Below are 22906 nucleotides of genomic sequence, written 5' to 3' on the forward strand. Positions count from 1 at the left end.
CAATTAACAGTAAATTTAATTTTTCATAACAATATCTTTACCAATGACATATAGGGAAGCTGAAGTTATGTTGATCCTTTAAATAAAACCACTGCATGATAATTTCTTTGGAAAGTCACAAGCAGCTGCCTGTCACAGTAACCTAAACAGTATCAGCCAGGAAGTTAAAAAAAAAATTACACTGGGAGAAGTAGTCTAAACAGTAGCAAAATATACTATGATGGCAGGATGATGAACTTTAATAGTGGAAGGTGTTTTTAGAGCATTTAAAGATTTTTTTTTTGTTGTTGTTCTTCAATGTCAGATATTCAAAAGCTACTTTTTAAATGTTAATTCAGTATACTTTAACTTGATCATTTGCTTTGGCAACTCCTTTCCTCTGCAACTGAACCCAAAACCTGTCAAGGGCCAGTTAAAATTTAAATGTTACTTCACGCAGTTATACTGTTTCAAGGTTACGATGGAGGATTGTCCTGAAACCACAGGATTTCATGAAATTATCAATGTACCTGAAATCAAGAAGTGTTATGCAATTAGTCTATTCTTAGTTGTTTTTTTCTTCTTTTGTTTTGGGGTTGTTTTGCTGATTGTTTGGGGTTTTTTTGCATTATTAGAGGCTGAGAATGTCATACTCTTTGCAGCTGGAAGCATTTAAAGGACATTCTAGTTATTTCAGCAAATGTTTTCCTTTGCCTCCCTATATATCTCTATCAGCAGATGTTTTCACTCTACAGAGCAATTAGTAATGTTTTGTTATACACTACAATTGAATCAAAATATGAAATTTGTGTGAGACAGCTAAATATCACTTCAGAATTAGTTGCTGGAAAACAACATTATTCTTTTATATTCTATTACTAACTCTCAGTATAATACAGTCTTAAAATCAAGTGATTACATAAAAACAACTTCAAGGAAAACTCCACTTAAAATGGCATACCCAAAGAAAAATACCAAGCAGTATGACTTAAAATATTTTTATTAGATGGATTTTTAAGGAAAGAACAAACTATATTAGTGCAAATTTCACAATCAAGCTCACTGAAATCTGCTGAAAGAAGAGGGGGCTGATGTAAAACTGCCTCTCCAGAAGAAACATTTACTGCAAGATTGGTGTTTTTAATGAGACAAACATTGTGCTTCTTATTACACTGTTGCAAACACATTTATACTACTAGGGAATATGAAATACACAATGGGATACTGCATTTTAGATACAAGTTTTCAGATTCAGAGATGCTAGTAAATATTTAAACCCTTGAACCTTTGCATTTCCTGATTTTATAATTAGCACAAATGCATTATTCACTTCTATGATAGATTAGGAGATTTGCTTGCCAAGGGTTTCAGAGGTTTTTCCACTCCTTAGCCCAGTTCTGAGGAGCAGCCCATAAATGTTAATTTGCCAGGGTTATTCCCAAGACTGCTATTTTTCCTTTATAGAATTTTCTTTTTACATAATTGAAATGAAAAGCAAGCAGTGTTGTGGTAGGGTTGTTGCCATGGCTACAGAGGAGAGTGAATAATGGAGGTGGCAGCTATTTTGCTTCTAGCCCTCTAACTTCTTATTTTTTCTATTTCTATTTCATTCTATTTTTCTGTTTCATTACAAAGGAAAACCAAGCTTAAAGTAAGCATATGTCTGGTCCTTCAACAGAAATCAACTCCTCTGCCCATCTTCCACTGATAAAAGTCAGGTGCTAAGACTAAAAGATCAGTACCAAACCAGAAACCATATGTATAAATGGCAATTCTATGACCTGTAATACACAGAAAGGTAAAGTCACAGGCTGTCTTAATCACTATGTTTACTTGAATGTAATAAAAACCACAGATATTTTCCACAAGTTTCTTTTTTTCCCAATATTTAATATACAAGTAGTGAGCCCACAGGTTTTCCTCAAGTCTATTTTCAAATTCAAAACTGAACTTGAATATAATTAAAAGCACCGGTACATGTCTTCTCTAAATAGAATCCTACACAAATAACAGCATCCTAAGGAGGCAGCATGAGAGATGCCATCACATCGGAGAAAACAGATTTACCTGAACACTGCTCCTCCCTGGCAATTATTATGGCAGTTCTGGCAGCATCTCGGTACTGCTTTAGGGCCATGTACAAGCGGAACAGGTACTTGGCATCCTGAATAAAATCATACAAAAGCAATTAATACTGACCAAATTCATACTGCTGTATTCACTTTCTTGACTTGCTCCTCCCACCACCACATTCTCCAAAGAAAGCAGACAAGCTTACTTCATGAAGAGCTCTTTGTATGAACACACTCCAGCTATGCCACAGTCACCTGCAGGGCTTGGCTGTTGCCCAGGCACAGAACACCCATGCCAAGGGTCCAAGGGAGTCCTGGCAGGTGCTGGCCAAGCCCTGCCAAGGAGGGATGCAGAAAGCCACAGACCACTATGCACAAAGAGAGTTGTACAGGGGGAACCAAACAACTCCTGCTGTGTGGGCATTTACAGTGTCAGAAAACAACCCAGGGACTCCTTTTAGAAATAGAACTCTTGCCAGAAATTGTGTTACAGATCTAGATGCAAACATTGCTTAGTGTGGGTGCAGATGACAAAATCTGGCCCCTAATGAATGTATTGTTCTGGGACCAGATGGTGGACATCCAAGACAGCTAAAAAATTGAAAATGAGAGGACAACCAGCTAATAAGATGCATAAAATTTATAATTTGCTACACCGGGAACTTTTGATAATTACATAACTCAAGAATGACAAATGCAGCAGCAAACAGTTCACCCAAAAACTGGCCATCTAACAGCAGGAAAATTAGTGGAATAATTTAAAAACAAAACTAAAAAACCAGAATGGCAGTATTGTAAAAAACAAACATGAGTTCTATTTTTGTAAGTGTACTCAAATGTCTAGAAGATGAGTAAAAAAAAAACACAAATGAGAGGAAGAAGAATTGGTCTTTGATAACAAATCAAAGTTGGTTTGGTTTTGAGAAAATCCTCAAGAGCTAATTCCTGAAAATACAAAATAAAATATAGGAATAGAAAAAGTAAATATTAAATATTAGACTATTAAAAATAGTCTATGTATTGCAATTAAAGAAGTATAAAAATAAAAAGCAAAATAAAATGGACTTGCTTATGTTGAAAAGGAAATATTAGGTACAAAAAAATGGGTGAGTGTCACTATTTTATATCATTAGCAGTGATTTCTAAAATGGGGTCAATAAAAAGTAAAGCCTGTACATGATAATCTTATAACTAGTAAATTGGGATTAAAATAAGCTAAATAGTGTATATAATTGTATAGTTCCAACTTAAATGTACAAATGAACTAAAAAAAGAAAACACTACCAACTTTAAGGAGAGCTTAGCAAAAAAATCCAAACCAACCAATTCTGCAATATTAGTAGTAAATCCAAACATTCAAAGTGTGTATTCTATGTTAAAATGGTATAAAAATTACTACAACAATATTATTAATCAATGTTGTGTTATTCTCTGGAATACTGTGTGGGTTTTGTATGTAAGTCTCAGACACAGCAAAAAAAAAAGCAGAAATTCAAGGGAACAGAAATATTAAAGATATAAAGATATTTCCTTGTAGAGAAGATGACTGCAAAGTTTAGATTGTACTTTAGAAGCAAAGAAAAAATTACAAAAAAAAAAAAATCACAGAAATAAAGGCAAGAGAAAGAATCACAAACAGAAAGAAAAAACAGAAGACAAAATCTTCTTTCTAACTTGAGATACAATGAAAAACATTAAGTGACCAAAAGGAATCACTGCTAAACTAATGATGGAGCAGAATTTTAAGTAACACATGATCAAAAGGTTGAACATCATAAGAATTGTAAGTTAAGAATAATGAAATAGTTATCTGGATAATAAAGAAACTGCAACTACTTACATTAACAGATATTATTTATCCACTGTAAACTGCCTTAAAAAGAAAAATTGCTATTCCCCTTAGTGGGGTAAACCAAAAATTAGTAAAAATAGTGGGTTATGACATAATTCTTCCCAACTTCTGACATCACCTAATGGTCACAGATGGCCATTCCATTGATGATTAGCAGAAAACAGCACTACTTTCCCATCCAGGCTGCTTCTCCCCTTTCTCCTGCTGCAGCAGGAAAGGATCCTATCCCAGCATGGACCAGTGGTCTTATATGGTATTTGCCATGTTCCTAATTATATTTGACTTAAATAATGTATTTTAAATACTTATTCAACCCCCCCAAAAAAGAAAAAAAAAAGAAGAAAAAAGTGAAAGTAATTCAAGCAACATTAGTCCCATGTTTTACTTTCATACTCCTACCTTTAAAATCAGTAAGTTAAAAAGCAGAAAATGCAGGAAAGAATTTTCTAATACAATAAATTTCCTAAGGTCTTTGGAAAATTTATTATTGCAATCTGATTTAATATTAGATACTCATAATTTTAGTTTAATTTTTCTTTTTAAAACTTATGTACTCAGAAAATATGCATACAGAAAACAGCAGAACCTTGCTAGTTAGTGTTCCCCAAAAGAGAGCATATGACAAATTAAGAATCTTTATATGTTAAAGTTAACAAACACAATAGTTGACATAATCACACTGACTAATTATAATTAGTCAGACAATTGTGTAGCAAAATTTTGGTGAGCATAATAATTTTGCTAATATGGCATTTTATTAAAATGCCACACAACTGTTGGCTGTGAAAGATTTAAAGCAATCAGCCTGCTGTCAGTGATGATGTGGTTTGAAGATCGATGCTTGAAATAATGAACAAGTTTCTGCTGCATGGCTACTATTAAATTCACTCTTACTTTCAGCTTTACAAAAATGCCACGATACAGAGCTTCTATTTTTTAAAAACAATAATATCTTGCTTGATAAGTTTGAGAACAGTCTCCATAGCATAATGAAGATAATGATTGTTTTTAAAGTAGCTTTTAAAGCAAATATATATTATTTGAGAGAGTAAAATTTTGTTACTCACTGAGAGAGACTATGGTAGATTGGATTAAAGCATTCAGAAAAACAAGAGAGAGCTTTTAAATAAGGACAACAAAGCTCTACACTGAAGTTCAAAACAATGTTAAATATAGCAATAATAGCATTCAAAAAATTCCTAAATATTTTCTAAAATCTTTAGAACGTCTTCACTATGGAGATCATACTGTAGCTCACTTCCCTTACCCAGTCCCATGGACTTCTCTGAACAAGGCAGCTAGACTGCTGTTCTGAGGAAAGAGGCTGGATGCTACAGTTTCTCTCCACCCAACTTCCAGCATAAATATGAAATTAGTCTTGCTTACACTGATACTGCATAGTTTTTTCATCCAGTGCCTCCAACAACTTAATTCCCTTTGAGTTCTTGCAGTTGAATTCTTTTTGTTTTGCCATGTTTTGCTACTCACATAATTTTACTGAAATTCACATTTCATATTAAAGGTAAAGTAAAAGGTAAATAATAAAGAAATAGAGGTTTGGTTTGGTTCTCCTTTTTTTATCTTTTACAAAAGCAGTTTGCTTGGCTATCAAATGCCCAATGTCTCTAAAAGTCTAAAATCTCAAATCCTTAATCCATACAGAGTAGAAAGAGACAGTTTCCAATTTCCTAACAGAATTGTAAACCACAGCTGAAATATTAGGGGTGAAATCAACTTGCACTGAGCCCCTGTCATCTCCATAATTACCAAACCTTACTGCCCTCAGCAAGGCATAATTTATTCTTCCATATACATCACATTGCACCTGACTGTATTTACCATGACTTTGTTCGACACCCTAAATTCCTTGACTAAGCAATTGATTGCAGACTGCAACGCCCTCACCTGAGGTCTGGCTTTCATCACTTAGCTCACATTCCAGGTCTGCTGTAACAGGCAGTAAAACTTCATGTGCTTCAGCCACTTAGTTCCATGAACTCAAGCCCAAATACGACTGAATGTACAACAAGCTCTATTATCATCTGTCCCATTCAGAAATCAAAAAGGAGCTGCTAATTTTGAAAATATGTCTGCAACATTTTATGCCTTACACTGATGTTGAACACAAGAACTTTCATAGCCTGGTCAACTTTGGGGTTTTGACCTGCATCTCCTACTTTGTACCTTACTTTCTTCCACTGCAAAAGTCAGACCAACTCTGCTCCTGCAGGAAGAGATCAGTGCTGTAGCTTGTTTTGAGACATACACATTAACTGTTCATCTGGGAAAAGCAACAGCTAGCTGGCAAACTGGCAACAACAAACAGCTAAGTTTTGTCTCTTACTCTCATTATAAGCATTAATTTGGACCTCCTTCTGTCCAACTATCTGCTTTCATAAAGATGACTGAAGAAAAAATTATTATATCCAAGATAGTTGCTTCCTTTCTTATATTTCTGAATCTGGAGTTACTGGGTGAATGACTCATGGAATGATCATACAAGTCTTACTCCTTGATGAAAGCTAAAGCACAGTCTGTGCCTACCAAGAATTTTAGGACAAAGTAAACTCAAAATATCTTGTAGCACAGAAATGCAACACAATAGCAGTGATAAAAATACAATACCTGGGGCATGCCATCCCCCTCTCCCATAAGATAGTCAATCAGCTGATTTGTTAGGGCTTCATCTTTTGCCCGTCCCACCTATCAAAGAAAGACACAAGAAATTATGATATGAAGGAAGAAGAGAAAAATAACTCACTCATAAGGAGCCCTTCCATAAAGCACTGAAGCTAGATAGATTTAGAATATGATTTTTTTAATTCTGTATGTTCAAAACAGATGATTATTTGGTTCATCAGCTTTGACATGCAGAAGTTCCTATTTATTTTCTAATGTGTTAAGCTGGGATTTTTAGACATGTTTAGATATCTTCTTTACTGATACAGGTTTTCTTCTATTTGCAATCTAACCAAACACACTCAGTGATGCTGGGAAAATGTCACAATTAATGAAGGTAAACTTCTAAAAAAGATGAAGAATTGTTTTGTTTTATCAAAATTGCTTACTGTTTCAATTGCCATTTCCAAAGCCAAGTTATCTTCTGTGCTTGGACTTTGCAAGAAATGCCTTAATGCCTAAAATTATACAGAAGAAAAGTTAAAATTGAGACCCATGAAATTCATTTTTTCTAATTTTTATCAAGTTCTCTCTCTCTGCATTTTGATAACAAAGTGGCACACTGAATGCTTATCTCAACTACAGAGGTAGCAGCTGCTCTTACAGATACTCATGCAAGAAACAACTGAGACTTTGCCAAATCCTGGTGTACACCTCCACTAACTGTGAAAGATGGTCACAGCAATATGGTGAGAACAAATTAATGATTAATGTAATTAGGGTTTTAATTAATCACAATGTGATTAATGTCATAATGTTTTTAATGTCATGGAGCCCCCCCCATGCCACAGTTGAAGGAGCTGCCATCTACAATGGCCATAATTTGCAAAAATCAGTCATATTTTTTGGTATGTGTTCAGTATGCAAGAGTCAAACATTTAACAAGCATCAGTTCACAGACTTGTAACTGATCAAAAGCGTGTCAATCAACAGATTTTCTTTTCTTAAAAAAAGCATTCAGTTAGGACATGCTACAGCAATTAAATTAATTAGTTACTTTGCAACTGGTCAAGACAATGAAATATAAATAAATTACTGCTGCAGATCATGATATTCAGAGACTCAATGACAATAGTATATAATTGATTCACCTCAAGCTTCTACTGCTATGAAAAACATATGTGCATGGCAATGTATCATTCATAGAACACAGTCTATATAACTGTAAATATAAATAGTTTGCTTACAGTTTTTACTCTTTTAAAAAAATATCAGTATGTCATCAGTAAAGGCACTTAAAATCTAATATGAACTTTCCTGAAGTCTGTATTTTGAACAGTTTCTATAAACATTTAACTTTCACTGACATATCCTTTAAGCACTGACCCGTCCATATTGACCACACAGCAAGAAAAATTTCCCCGCCTGAAAATGTTTCTTTTCTGCTTCAAAATAGAGTGCAATGCTCTGATAATCTTCATTGGTAGTATTTTCAGAACCTGCAACAGACAGACCTGAGTGATAGCATGGTATTCTTATTAAGTAAGATAAAGACCCTACTGAATGAACATATTCCTATTCTACTTTGTTTTTCTACTGACATTCAAAGAAAATCAAAGCTTGACTTACACATTTTCTTCCTATTTAATCAGACTAAATGTCAGGCATCAGGAACTAGTAACATAGTGAAATAATTGTTTCCATAGGTTTTACACCATAATGAGATTTCTGTTTTTCACAGAATCATAGAATAACAGAATGATTTGTGTTTGAAGGGATCTTAAAGATAATCTAGTTCCAAGCCCCCTGCCATGGGCAGGGACTTTCACTAGACCATCTTGCCCAGAGTTCCATCCAACCTGGTCTTGGAATTCTTCCAGGGATGGGACATCCAAAACTTCTCTGGGCAACCTTTTCCAGCGCCTCACCATCCTCCAATAAAGAAAGTTTTCCTAATATCTAATCGAAATCTACTCTCCTTTAGTTTAAAACCATCCCCCCTCATCCTGCCACTACATTCTCTTCTGAAAAAGCAAATGAAATGGGCATTGCTATGATCTGATAATGATTTTTTCCATCATGTCCTGGCAACAATAAAGCAGAGCAAAAGACTATGAGATTATCACCTGAATCACTTCCACAGTTTCAGAATATGCAAGCATACTTGTACAAAGCAAGGCTACTGGGGACAATGCAACCATGTGGTAGCAGGAAGAACTAAAGTCTTCTAACCAAGACTCCATTCTGCTGTACACATGTTAAACAAAGACAGCCATTACTCCAAAATTAGTTTTAAACTCCTTTTCTACCCACTTGGATTACAGTTTGAGACATCCTTTTGGACAGAAGTAAGAAAGCATAAGGAACTGTAGAACAATTGTGGCCACCTTGACAATCATCTGCAACCACGCATCTCCAAGCCAACTGTTGCCAAGCTTTTATAACCTTCACAATAAGAAATCAATGTCTAAACAAAGAGATTAAGTGAAAATATGAGAATTTGGGAGATACATATGTGGAGCTAATGGGCACTCTCCAAAGCCTCAAACAGAAGCTATAAGATTTGGTGCAAATTGACAAGATAAACTCTGACTGGCTTGATGGCCTAAGCTTCTCAGTAACGTCTCCTTACCATTTCTCACTGAGACAAGAGGAGGCCATGAAGGATCTTAAAGAGTAGAAAAGGAAAAAAAGTGGCATGCAAGAAAAGAGCTGGAATCAAGAGAAAAGGAAAAGGGAACAAAAATCAAGAACTGTACCACTGAAATGCTCCATTTTGTATCAAGGTCAAAGAATGGGATTCCTCAATGGGCACAAGAAAATAGTCTAGACAAATGTTTTATCTCTATGGATAAACCAAAAAACCTGTAGGACAGGTAAGATTTGAAAACCAAGCAGATAGCAAAGCTGAAAGTAAAGTCTGGCTTGTAGGCCTGAAGTACACGTTACCAAATCTGGGCACGATGACTGGAAATGGGAAACAAAAACTAAACACCCATTTTCTTAATATTTTAAATTGGTTAAAATTAACTAAAAGAACAGCAGAACATAATGCAAGCAAACTATGAGCCTGGAATACTCACTGATGATATCAGCATAAATCTCCATCTTGTTGTGTTGTTGAGCTAATGTGAAAGCTTCATTATTACACTTAGACATAACCAGGAACTGGATGGCAGAACCATAGTCACCAAGCCGCAGAAAGAATCTAATGACAAATTAATACCTTAGCACTAATTAGCTTAATGAATACACAAAATGTTTTAGGAATATAGTACATAACATACATACAAATATGACACACTTCTAATCCATTTTGTATCTCAATTGTTTTAACTAGGTTCCTAAAATTAACTCAGTATAAATAATACAGCATGGCAATTTCATGGCAATTTTTTATTATTGTCTAAACTCATTACTTCAGGTTAATACAATTTTAATCAGAAAGTCAACAAGGACAAAAAAATCAGTACCTATTTAGTTGTCTAAATCTTAGAGAACTCAATTAACTGAATTATACAGTCACTAGCCAAGTACCAATAACCAGAGTCTAATATGTTAGCAGGCCTCATAAATTCCCAAAAGATATAGACTTCTTTTTAGTGTGCGTAACATGATTGTTACCTGGCCACCATCTTTGCTCCTTCAAGAGATTGCGTTTCTCTCACAATATTAACAGCCTTTTCAGGATTATTTAGGTGATCCAAATATAGTCGAATTACACTATCCCATTGTTTTGCATGTTCATAAGCTATCACAGCTTCTGTGTACCTGAAAAATAATGGTTCCACATCAGTTGTTTTAACTTTGTAAGTAACTCTTTATAATATGGTGTGAAGGAAACATAAAGTACTTTATTTCTGTGAGATTACTTTGTGGCAACTTCCTTTCAGTTTGCATGTAATTGAACTGCTCTGCATTTACTATATTCTTTTTGGTTTCTATTTCATTTTCTCTGAGGAGAATGAAAAGCAGAGGCAATAGAAAAATGTCTACCACAATACTATTTTTGACCTACTCTGCCAGCATTTCTTTTGCTATATATTAAAACCAGTTAATCTCTTCCATATGAAAACCCTTGAGAGCAAGAGAACAATAAAAGCCAAACGTGATAGCTAGGTGTACAATTTTAAAAATAAGACCTCTTTTCTGTTCTGTAGACAAGATCAAGAAATTTCCCATTCTCTCACTATGCAATTTACAGAAACAGTATTTGCTAGTCTCATCAATGCAAACATTAAACTCTGGTGCTGTTTCAAATTTTAAAGTATCATTATTCCAAAGCACATTTACTTACAGTAAGGACTAGGAGGAACTACATTCTGTGATTAAATATAACCAGTCTGGGGCTTTCACTTCAGCTAATGACTTTGCATTATTATTATGCAAGTGCAGCCATTAAGATGTACCAGTAATTTGATTCTAAAATGAAAAAAAATTCTTTCATGATTATTCTCCCTTTGAATGACCTTTAAAATCACAGCTAAGGAGTTGCTAGAAACAAACTGAACTTGAATACTCTGCTAAGTGGAATGAATGGTTTTAAAGTTCAGTACTTTAAAACATTTGATAATTTTTGTTAGAAAGATATTAATGTTTAGACAGGAAAACAATTAATTAGAAACAAATCTTTGACACCAGATGAATGTCCTTAAATTATGTTTCAAATCTTCAATACACAAAGTGTAAACTTAAGTTTACATATTTTAGAATCCATTTTCACAAGACTACCTTATGCAAGTTTCAGTATGTGTTTTATTTTACAAAAACAGTCATGTATAATGATAACAACAACAGCAATAACATGTTTTATATTAAAAAAGAACATTCAAAAGTACCTGCCATCTGCTTCCTTGGCTTTTGCATATTGTAGGTGAATCTTTGGAGATGAAACCTGAGGAAGAAGTTCACCAACCTTTGCCCTAGAAAGATAATAGCCACTTAATAAATACAGCTGGTTCCAAATTTTCTCCAGTAAAACTGTCATATTTATATCAACATTGAAAATGGGTCTGATAGAAGAAACTGAACATAATGGATAAACTTTGAAGTAATTTCAATGTTTTCAAAAAGTTGCACTTTGTAAGAACTGGAAATCACAGATAGCTTTATGAGCATACAGGCTTGAAGACAGTCTCTTCTCTTTTTTTAAGTCTGAGGTGTACAAGCATAAGAAGTGCCAGACCAACAATTTTTACCTCAGGTGTTCTTGGATTAATCAACAGAAGAAGCACAGCATTAAAACTGCAACCTGAAAGATCTATAAAAACCAGCAAGCTAAGCAATGGGCCTTTCAGGACAAAGGATATGAAAGACTCAACAGAGGGTGACCTTAAATCTCGTCACTCTGACTAAAAGATGGGCACTCTTCAAACTGAACCTCCTTCTACAAGAGTAAACAAAGCTTGTACCTCCCACTTCCCAAATCAAGGTTATCATGAAATGCAAGCTATTCCCCTTAACCAAGTGCTCTCCTGGCTCATTTTGATTCTTTGATGGAATAAAATTTTCATTTTTCAAATAAATGCACATAATATTCCAACCTAATCTTTAGAGCACTCATATGAAAGAGGTCTTACTGAACTGTCTGATCAGTTCCTAATGTAGGAAGGAGTCCATAAAAAAGTAATTAGGCCAGAACTGAGCCCTTAAATCTCTCAGAAAATTGGACTTTTCAAATGGAGACTTCACAATAATCAAATTAACTTAAAAAAAGAAAATTATGATACTGGCTACTCTTGAATCATTTCCAACTGTTCAAATACTCAGTCTCAGCTATGCATGTTATAAACATGCATTTCTTAGTTATAAAACTAAGAAATCTAATTAATTACACAGTAACTACACAAATATAATTACTATGCTCAGTGTCCACTAAATTCAGTGTGGATGCGTGCATATGCACACACCCACAAAGGACTTAAAACTGCAGGAAACTTTAAACATAACACACAAAAAAAAGGATAAAAAAATTCCCATTTACAGTAAGACTATTAAAACAATATAAATTTCTGAGAGAATCTTCAAACTTTAATTTGGAACAATAAAATCAATGAAACATAGTTAATGAGGCATTTGTGCTATTCAAAGAATCAATTTTTCCAAAGAGTACCCCAGAAAATCCTCTGAAATATAACATTTCCCTGAAACCTGTACTTACCAGTTTTTACACCGGATGTATACTGATGCTGCCTTGTCATAATATTGTCCCTTTTCATACAGCTGAGCAGCTTCTGAAAATTGCTACAAATTGGAACCATTAAAATATAATTTCTAAATTAAGATCATAAATTAATTACTAACCTAGTGAAATCACATATTCAGCCTTAACTTATATTAACTCCCTTGAGTACCTTCATATTCTCCAGAATAGCTCCACAGTCTCTTTTCAGTAACCTGCTGGGATGTTTAATGGCCTGGTTTACCCCTCGACGGACATCTCCCATTCGAATGGACATCTGAGCCACTCCAGCAAGGCAAACTTCATCATGTTCCTGGTACTGGCAGTCAAATGAAAAGCAGTAACTATAGATTACACATTAGAAACACCAGGCCACAAAAGTGACAGTAATCAACCATTGAAACAAACTAACAAAATATTACAGCCTTAATAACATTTAATTTAGAGGTGAATTTAAAAACTAGAATTCAAATGAGTTTGAACATGACAACTTGATGTATATTGTGACAGTACAATGCTATCATTACTAAAAAGGAATTACCTTATTGTTTCCAGTGATTCCCTTCTCATAATGTGCCAAAGCATTAACATAATCACCCCTAAAAGAAAACTGGAAGTTATACAAATATTTTTAATAGGAAGAGATGTTTGCCTTCCTACCACTTTATGCATGCATTGTGATGTATCTGTCTTGATTTAGATGTAATGACTGGATAGAAGGTTGTGAGGTATGTGAGAGATGGACAGTTACACAGAATGTCACAGCACTTCTTATGGACTTGATCAAGCTCTTAGTCAAAGAGGCAATTCCATCTCTCAATTCTGTTGGATGGAGACCAATAAACCCCCCTTGAAAGGTAAATAATCTATCTGCAAAATACACCTCAGTGGTCTCAGCCCTATTCCAGATTTTTCTGGAAGACAAATTAAACTAATCTTTGAAATTATTTAGAATTTTTGCAACACAAAATCAAAGGCATTTTTTTTCCTGGAGTATATTCAGAACTCAAGTTCCATGTGGTTGCATTGCTTCAACTGTGTCCATTCCTTCTTTTCTGTGACCAGCAAGTGTCCTCTCACAATGCTAGGTGTACTGCCAGGAGAAAGGAGTTGTCTACAAACTATTAATAGGCAAGTTTTTCCTTTTGACTTAGATATTAAACAGACTAGGTTTTATCTGGGAAGAATTAACTATTAAGGATGCTTTAAAATCATGACAAATGGTTAATACCTTCTGTCTTTCAGGGATTGGCAGCCCTGAAATTTGACACACCTCTACCTAAATGATTTAAGAAAATAAAGGCTTATAGATATTTTAACAAAGACAGGCAAAAGGCATGGCTTTCATCCAATGTAAGAAGTGTTAAATGATTTGGACTTTCTCTGTTTTCCAAGCACTTGCCTGCACCAAAGTATTTATTTAGCAGATGATATTATATAGTGGACCTACCAGTGGCAAAGAACCTACATATACCAGAATTAGTCAAAAGGAACTGATTTCCTAACATGTCTCTAGCATGAAAGATGCCTTGCAAAACTCCTCTTCCTCATATTAGAACTGCAAGACCTCACTGAATCCTCTCTTAGTAATGCAGTCATCTGAAATATCTCAGTTCTGTGTTATTCTATTGAGCTTGAGTACTGGTTTACTATTCTTATACTACAACCTTACAGGAGAACTTACATGAATTCAAGCTGCACTGCATATTCCTTTGATATGAAAGGGATTTGGTCCGGGGCCAGATGCTTAGCCAGCTGAAGTGCTTTGTCCCAGTGCTGCAAGTCTTTTCGCATCTATTAACGAAGAACAGTAACATTTTCTGATGCAAGTATCAAATTTGGACTTTATTCTGAGCTTTAAATTATTCTAATAAATTATACAAATATTGAGTTTATATTCTAGAAAGATTCAGACAATTTGAGAGATGTTCATCCTGAAGGAAGGTCTGTTAGGTTGACCCTGGAAATGAGAGGCCTGTCACTCACTCAGTGCCTGGTAAAATTATGGAAAAGATTATTCTGGGAGTTATTGAAAAACACTTCAAGGACAATGCAGTCATTGGTCACAGCCAGTATAATTTCATGAGAGCAAAGTCCTGCCTGACAAACTTAATTTCCTTTTATTATAAGGTAATATAGCTTACCTATATTACTAGCTAGCTGATCAAGGACAGTCAATTGGTGTAATATTTTTGGATTTCAGTAAAGCTTTGAATGTGGTCTCTTAAAGTATGTAAAATGTTCAGCCCACAGCTGAATAAACACATCAGGGGATAGGCGAGCAACTGGGTCACGAGTTAGGCACAGAGGGTTATAGTAAATGGGGTGACATCAGACTGGGGACCTGTCACTAGTGGGGTTCCACAGGGCTCCATCCTCGGTCCTGTGCTCTTCAACATCTTCATTAATGACTTCGACACAGGACCTAATGGTATAATAAATAAATTTGCTGATAATACTAAATTGGAAGGAGCTCTTGACTCCCTCAAAAGCAGGGAGGCCCTGTAGAGAAACCTTGCCAAATTAGAGGACTGGGCAATCACCAACTGAATGAAGTTTAACAAGGGGTAGTGCTGGACTCTGCACCTGGATGTACAGACAGACTGGGGAATGAGATGCTGGAAAGCTGTGCCATGGAAAGGGACCTGGGGGTCCTGGTGCATGATAAGTTGAACATGAGCCAGCAGTGCCCTGGCAGCCAGCAGGGACAACTCTGTCCTGGGTGCACCAGGCACAGCATCACCAGCCAGGTAAGGGAGGGGATTGTCCTGCTCTGCTCTGTGCTGGTGCAGCCTCACCTTGAATATTGTGTGCAGTTTTGGGCATCACAGTATAAGAAGGAAATAGAGCTATTAGAGAGTGTCCAAAGGTGGCCAACAAAGATGGTGAAGGGCCTTGAGGAGAAGCTGTATGAGAAGTGGCTGAGGTCACTTGGTCTGTTCAGCCTGGAGGATACTGGGGAAACCTTATCACAGTCCACAGCTCCCTTGTGAGGGGAAGACAAGGGGCAGACACTGATCTCTTCTTGTGGTGCCCATGTACAGGACCCAAGGGAACCACCTGAAGCTGTGTCAGGGCAGTTTTACATTGGATATCATTCAAGAAAAGGTTTTTCACCCAGAGGGTGGTTGGGCACTGGAACAGGCTCCCCAGGGCAGCAGTCACAGCACCAAGCCTCACAGAGTTCCAGAAGCATTTGGACAATGCTCTCAGGCACACAATGTGACCCTTGGGGTTGTCCTGTGCAGGGCCAGGAGTGGGACTCAATGATCCCTTCTAATTCAGGATAGTTTATGATTCTAGTCACAAAATGGCAAGATCAAAGCCATAAAAGGACAAAATTATCAGAAGGTAAAATATTCTAGCATTAACCTCAAAACAAAACCAGAAGAAAATATATCCATCTTAAATGAATACCTCAAGAGCAGCAATAGGACAGGAGGATGCCAGATACAAATCTTGAGCCAGATTAAAATCACTAGTAAACATTGCAAGATGTCCTGCTAAAAGATTGTGGTCTTCTATTCCCTGCAGAAAGACATAACAGGGGCAGAAGTAGTCCAAAAGAAAATAAATGCTGTATAAATAACATAATCTTGTAAGAAAAATAAAGCAAAATAGAAAAACTAAATATCCTTACATTTTACAATTATGTGTATTGGATTCTACAAACCAGAAAAAGCCCTCATGTGCCACTACAGCTAATACAGTCTAAAACCAGCAATTTGCAGAAGTATAATTTTAAGGTGCTATTTCACTTTTAGATGAATAGACACAATCTGGTTTTATTTTGGATTTTTTAAAATAGCAGTCTTCAACATATTCTCAAAAATAACAAAAGAAAATAAGAGCCTCCCAATGCCTGAGACATTAATATATTCTGCTGTTCTCAAGAAAATGCAGAAAGAAATACTGCACAGTCACTTCAAGAGAAAACCAAGCAAACAGTCTGTAGTTTGGGCACTTTATCCTCTATACCCCTAGAAAGCAACTCAACGTCTGTTTGAACAAAATCAACCCCTTCCCCCCACAAAGAAACCCCAAGAATTCAGCAATTCTTAAAGAGGAATTAAATGACTGTATTTCCTAGGTAAGACTTTATATTTTACCTTTACTTGCTCTAGTGACATCACCATCCCAGCATTACCAGATGTTCGATAAACACGTATTGCAAAATCCACCTCCATATGATGTAAGCAAGCTTTGGCCAGCTCATTCCAACAAGACTGGTCATTCAGAAGTCTGCAAACCTCCCATGCTTCAGAAAACCTACAGAAGGTAAAACACATCTACAACTATTTGAAATTTAGGTATTACTCATACTCAAAACTCCCTCTCAAGATTTTTTTTCTCTCTGTTAGAGAAAACATAAAAACACTTACTTCTAAGCCATGGAGAGAGAGATGTATCAGGAAGAATGGAAAAATACAAATGTGTGCCTTACAGTTCTATTTCTCCTGTTTCTACCACACTTTTTCAGTAAACCATCTGCTTTCCCTACTTTGGCATTCTTTCCATTATACTGATTTTGCATTACTTCATTACAGTGGGAGGAGAGTACAACAGAAGCACCCTCAGCCAGTTTTGGAGGAGCCATTGTCACAAAACTCCAAATAAGCCTTGAAAAAAATTACTTTAGACTTTTATTTGACAGTGAAAGAAACCCCAAGCCATCACTGGGTCATTTACTTTGCTTGGTCTGCCTGGAGAGCTATGTGAACTTACAGATCAATCTGATTTATCAAAGTTCAGCAGGGCAGTTTAAAATCACCAGGATATGCTATATTGAACTATAAGCACAGAAGAAAACAATTTATACAATATAATTAAAATGCAGATGTACCTTTTCAACATTAGAGTCTGAGTAAGCATTTGTCTCAGCATATCGGGTCCAAAGTCTTTCAAATTGCCAAGGAAACTGTGAGTACTTAAATAGATACTGTTTGTTTTCCCACTTGGAGTCTGACAAGTTAATTCTCCATTATACAACAACAAAGGTTTATGGGAATAGGGGACTTCTGTGCCACCTGCCAAAATAATCCTTGATCCTAGATTCAAAGATCAGGAAGAAAAAAAAGATGTCTCGTAAAAATCCGTACATGGTAAAAAGTATAGCAAGCAGCTGAAAACATGTATATTTGCAGGACATTAATTCAGGGTCTGTAATTCTGGCAGTCAGCAGCAACTACACAAGCACACATCTTTCAGTAAATATACAGAATGTAAAGCTTCTAAACCAGTAAGGTCCTTTTCCAAATGTTGGTAGGTAAATTTCAATGTTTCTCTTTTGCAAATATAGAAATGGCTATGTTTACAACTTTAACACTTTCAATGAATACAAGTTTTGTGACCTTGATGCAAGTTTTCTCACCCCGATCCTGAGATTTTTCTCATGAATGCTTCAAAATACAATTGAAATGTGTAACTTTTGGATGAAATATTATAATAGCAAGAAGCTTATGGAGTTGAGACCAAAATGTCTTGAAGCCTTACAGAAGAACCTGCAAAGTAACTAGTTTTCTATACATAAGTTGCACTTCAAATCTTCTGTAGTACTATTTATTTCTATATGTATCTTATTTAAGACAAATGAAGATGCAGAACATGCTTCACTTTATTAACTAAAATAGTATAATCTTCAAGAATAATCTTTTTAAAGAGCTTATGGTACCTTGAATGGCATCCTTATGAAAAACATAAGTGTATACTTTATCATCATCAAAAGCAACAAAAACACCTTTATCCATTGGCCAGTTTTCCCACAGGATTCCTTTAATGGTTGGTGAGAAGTCTGGAATCTCAAATACTCTATCATTTACCTAAATATAATACAAAAGTAAAATTACTACTGAGTGACTAAGGCAAGAAACAAAATATTCATCCCAGCTATGATTAAAAATTTTAAAAATAATATAAATAGTACAGAAATATGAAAACTGTTTTAAGAAAAAGTTTCCTTATAAGCAGTGATTCTGAATAGCACAAGAATTTAAATCTGAAGTGGAGAAAATACACATTATATAAATTATATTTACTATTTAAAAAAACAAGTATGGAGAGGGGCAATGAAACTGGGTGAATTATCTGTATTTAAATCCACAAACACATACATTTTTGAAAATTACCAATCAGGAACTTAGTATAATGAAATTGTCCTGATCTAGTATGACAGATTTTATTCTTTGCATTATCATTAAATTATCTTCAAGTTTCCTTGACAATTTCTTCTATCACCATACATGCTAGAATGCCAAAATCTTCATTTTCCATTAAAAACACTATATAGTTGAAGAGCCTGCTTGTATTGGTATCCCACACTAACTTACTGGACAATAGACAAAGCCATCACTTTTGTCATCTATGAAAGCCATTCTGGTTCCATTGGGATCTGGAAAAACCTTTCTCACACTGACAGAATGTTGATATTCATTCACATATTGCCAGTCTTCAATGAAGAAATAATGAATAAGTCCAGTCTAATGAGAAATAATAGAAAATGTTAATAATTACATCAGTAAGTGGCAAGCAGGTAATTAATTTGGCTGTAGTGTCTTCCATCTTAGAGTACCAAGTGTTCAAAAAAAGTACTTCCTAGTGGGTTTTTTTGCTTCATTCTCACACCCTGTTTTGGTTAAGACAGGAAAAACTTCTGGGTGACAAAGAAAGGATTTGGGAGGTTTGAGGGGTTTTCTGTTGGTTTTGATCTTTATCTCCCTCTGCTTTGTGGAGACAAGTGTTTACTGTGCAGTTCTCTAAACAAATGAAATGTCTGTCTCATTGCTGAGAGAAGCCTAACCTTCAAAAAAATCCCATAAAGTTTGCTTCCAAGGAAGAACCACACATTCTTAAGAAGAGAGGTACCTAACTCAGGGAATAAAAGCAATCAAACTGATTTGTGATTAAAGGTATATTTAAAAAAAAAAATGTGGCTTTTGACATCAGTGGTAGTATATGCACACATCAAATTGATCAGTTGCAAATTTAGTACTTCAAATTTACCAGTACCAGTTTAGGTACTGAGGAGGTAGGAAAGGCCTCATCTGCTACAAAATCCCTCAAGTCATTAAACCAGTTATTCAACCAGAGATAGTGGTTCTGCCTTTCCTCTGGAAGGTCAATACATCAGTTGATATCACACAGAAATATATTCCACCTAAAAAGATCTTTTAAAAGAAGTAATACTCACATCTGTACCATATATGAGGAAGTCACTAGTTAAGGCATGGCACAAAATTCTGTATTTATCACCATCTGCTGGGAAAAGTCGAGTTTCTCGTTCTTCCTGAGCACCCAAACCTTCACTTTCTATCTAAATATAAAGAACAGAACGAACTGAAAATCTCCACTGTTAACAACAGGGTATCATAGTGTTGCTTGTGTCAAACTGTAAGAAAATTAGATGAAAAGAACTTGCATGTGCATCCCTTAAGAACCTAGCATCTGCTTCTGTCACATTATCAGAGATCTTTAAAATAAAACTTGTTAAATAGCTGACAAGAAAATGTTGCTCTTCACCTGTTCTAATCTAGGTTGTATTTCTAAGTCTACAGAAACTCAGCTCTCTATTTTACTTAGCCAGCAAAACTATTCTGAAGAATGTGTAATTTTTACCTCCATTAACTGAATATCATTCCATTTTAGTTGATTTTTAATATTACATTAACTTGCTCAGCTTATATCAACTCATTAGTTCAACACTGGCAATCCAAATTGACAGAGCTCTTACCATATGCAGCTGGACTTTACCCTCAAAGAGAGCAGCAGCATAATCAGAATTAAGGTGCATACTTGCTACTGTCCCCAGGTACTCCACATCTTTAAGCTTTTTTACATCTAAAGGATTCAAACAGAAAAGATAAGGTAAAAATATCTTGGTTTTGTACAGGTCTTCACTTATCTAAATTTGCAGCTGAGTAAGCAAATGTGAAAATCTCACAACTAAGCAGAGAGGGGACAAGGCACACATAAAGAGACTTTCTTCTTAGCAGTCAGAGAACTGGTTAGAAACTACAAGAGAAACTCTTTTCCTATGCAATTCTGACAAGTATTGTTACAGTTTTACTTAATTTACTCTCACTGAAAAAAAGGGATGCTTAGAAAAACATGAAAGTTTGAAATCCACCATCTAAAATTTGGACACAGCATAACCAAATTTTCCTTATCCTATACAAACAACATGAAGATCTGCCAAACTGAAAATTTAAACTCTCTGATCAGAGTTCCTAGGTACTTTGCCAAACTTAGTACTTTAAGACACAGATACATAATGTCTCAAAAGCCTGAACTCCTTCACTGATTAACAAGATGAGGTGAAAACAACAAGTAAGCAACAGTCTACATTTCACTACCAACACCTCAAATCTCAAATGAGAAGTTTTAATTCTGTTATTTACAATGCCTTGCCATAACTGCTTCAGCCTGCGAAAATTATTATCCCATCCTAGCAGGACCATTGGCAATTCAAGTTTTTATTGTATAACGTAGAATGTCCAGAACTGCTAAACACAATACTAAATTAATAAAATAAAATATTAGTTTAGTTGCATTAGTTTTAAGAGAACTAAATTTATGCTTACTATTCTCTCCAAGTGCATAAAACCAAGCCCGATTGTTCATTCCTACAGCCAAATGATAAGCACCAATAGCGACAAAACTGGGTTCTACTTCAACAGAGACTGTGACTGGTAGCTCCTGTAAGAAAACAAAACAAAATAATACAATTTTCATCCACTTTAATACTTACTTTAATTACATCTACATGAAGTTTAAAAGGAAGAGGTTATCATACGCTTTCCACATGATTTGCTATGGTGACTTCAAGCAGAGAAGTGAGGTACGCAATCCGTGTACTGCAAGCATCTCCAAGGATTGGAAGCTTTGTCAAGAAAACATGGAGGGATCCTCTTCGTGTAGATACTGCCAACAGCTGTCCATCATCTGTCCAAGCCATTTGATCTACACCTAAAATATTCACAAGTTTTTGTAAAAATAATATAGTTCCTTCTTTAACTACTGTAATCAACAAGCAATTATTTTGCTCTAAACTGTGAAAATTGTAGGAATTAATATCTATAATATTATAATATTATAGAATATTATAATATAACTAAAGCTAACCAATTAATACAATTCCAAGATCAATTAGAATCACTCAACTCAAACACATAATTAACTAATATAGTGTTTTCCTGAGAGTGAAGACTTCACAGAATCACTGAATTATTTGAGCTGGAAGGGACCATAAAGGCCATCTAGGTGCAACCCACCTTCCATTAGATAGGATTACAGATCTGTTACAAAACTGATTAACACCCTTCCACTTTTCAACACTGAAAAGCATATTCAGTTCAGGCAGCACATTCAAAGTGATCCATAATACTGGAAGCAGCTGAGCAGAATTCAATCTTATTCTCCTTACTGCCAAATTAGTAAGCACTAAACACAGAACTGGTGTTTGCCACACTCTGACTAATACAAATATGCCAAGGGAGACAGGGAAGTTTTGTGCTGAAAAATCCTAAATTTCTTAAAAATAATAAAATTTTAAAAGGAAGGTTCTTAGAAATAAAAATGCTGGAGGCAACCAGCTACTTGACAATAACCGAAGCATTTACAAACACTACATGAGGAGATAAGGGTAGAAACTCACTACTCAAGAAAATGGTTTTGTAACACTGCTCTGGAAGCCACAGGCACAAGTCTTGTACATCAGGACAAAACCAGATCAAATATCAATGTTAGAACAAGACATACCGAAAAGCACAAAAAAAAATAATGGAAAGAAGCAGAACCAGTTAAGTGTAATATTGTAATAATCTGAATACATTGTAATACAGGTTCAAAACTGCACAACACTAACTGGTCAAATGTTCTGAGAGCTGTACTTCTCTATACTTTGTATTGGTAAAGTATGCACCCATTTTGCTACAGGTTGCCTAATAAATACAAGTTGGAAAAGCAGGAGTTTTTGAAAAATTCTGTATTTACACAGTTTTTCCTACAGCAGTACTTTTACTCTATGAACAGAGACACTGTCAAAATTCCAGTTAATTTGTAAAATTTTCTATCCCCGTGGAGAAAGTCAACATACCTTTGTTTTCATCATCCAAGTTTATTATGGCATACATTTCTCTCATATCTGTCAGATCATGGATTTTGATGCTAAAACAAAAATGAAGAGTTAGTCATTCCCACCAATCTAAA

At 35.3% G+C, this 22906-nt stretch overlaps 1 protein-coding gene across 1 annotated transcript in view; it reads right to left on the reverse strand.

Moving 5' to 3' along the window:
- Positions 1 to 22906, reverse strand: part of WDR19 (WD repeat domain 19) — a 37072-nt gene that overhangs the window by 6650 nt on the left and 7516 nt on the right. The window contains exons 9-29 of the mRNA XM_053940209.1: positions 22794 to 22864; positions 21492 to 21664; positions 21280 to 21394; positions 20430 to 20536; positions 19890 to 20012; positions 19030 to 19179; positions 18375 to 18522; positions 17547 to 17751; positions 16813 to 16972; positions 16121 to 16231; positions 14388 to 14497; positions 13245 to 13302; positions 12876 to 13022; positions 12683 to 12765; positions 11361 to 11444; positions 10147 to 10293; positions 9606 to 9730; positions 7909 to 8021; positions 6972 to 7040; positions 6529 to 6606; positions 2047 to 2143 (exon numbers count right to left, since the gene is read on the reverse strand). Coding sequence (XP_053796184.1) covers positions 2047 to 2143; positions 6529 to 6606; positions 6972 to 7040; positions 7909 to 8021; positions 9606 to 9730; positions 10147 to 10293; positions 11361 to 11444; positions 12683 to 12765; positions 12876 to 13022; positions 13245 to 13302; positions 14388 to 14497; positions 16121 to 16231; positions 16813 to 16972; positions 17547 to 17751; positions 18375 to 18522; positions 19030 to 19179; positions 19890 to 20012; positions 20430 to 20536; positions 21280 to 21394; positions 21492 to 21664; positions 22794 to 22864 — 2474 coding nt within the window. The remainder of the gene's footprint in view (positions 1 to 2046; positions 2144 to 6528; positions 6607 to 6971; positions 7041 to 7908; positions 8022 to 9605; positions 9731 to 10146; positions 10294 to 11360; positions 11445 to 12682; positions 12766 to 12875; positions 13023 to 13244; positions 13303 to 14387; positions 14498 to 16120; positions 16232 to 16812; positions 16973 to 17546; positions 17752 to 18374; positions 18523 to 19029; positions 19180 to 19889; positions 20013 to 20429; positions 20537 to 21279; positions 21395 to 21491; positions 21665 to 22793; positions 22865 to 22906) is intronic.

The sequence above is a fragment of the Vidua chalybeata genome, chromosome 4 (genome assembly GCF_026979565.1).
Source record: "Vidua chalybeata isolate OUT-0048 chromosome 4, bVidCha1 merged haplotype, whole genome shotgun sequence".
Classification (NCBI taxonomy): Eukaryota; Metazoa; Chordata; class Aves; order Passeriformes; family Viduidae; genus Vidua; species Vidua chalybeata.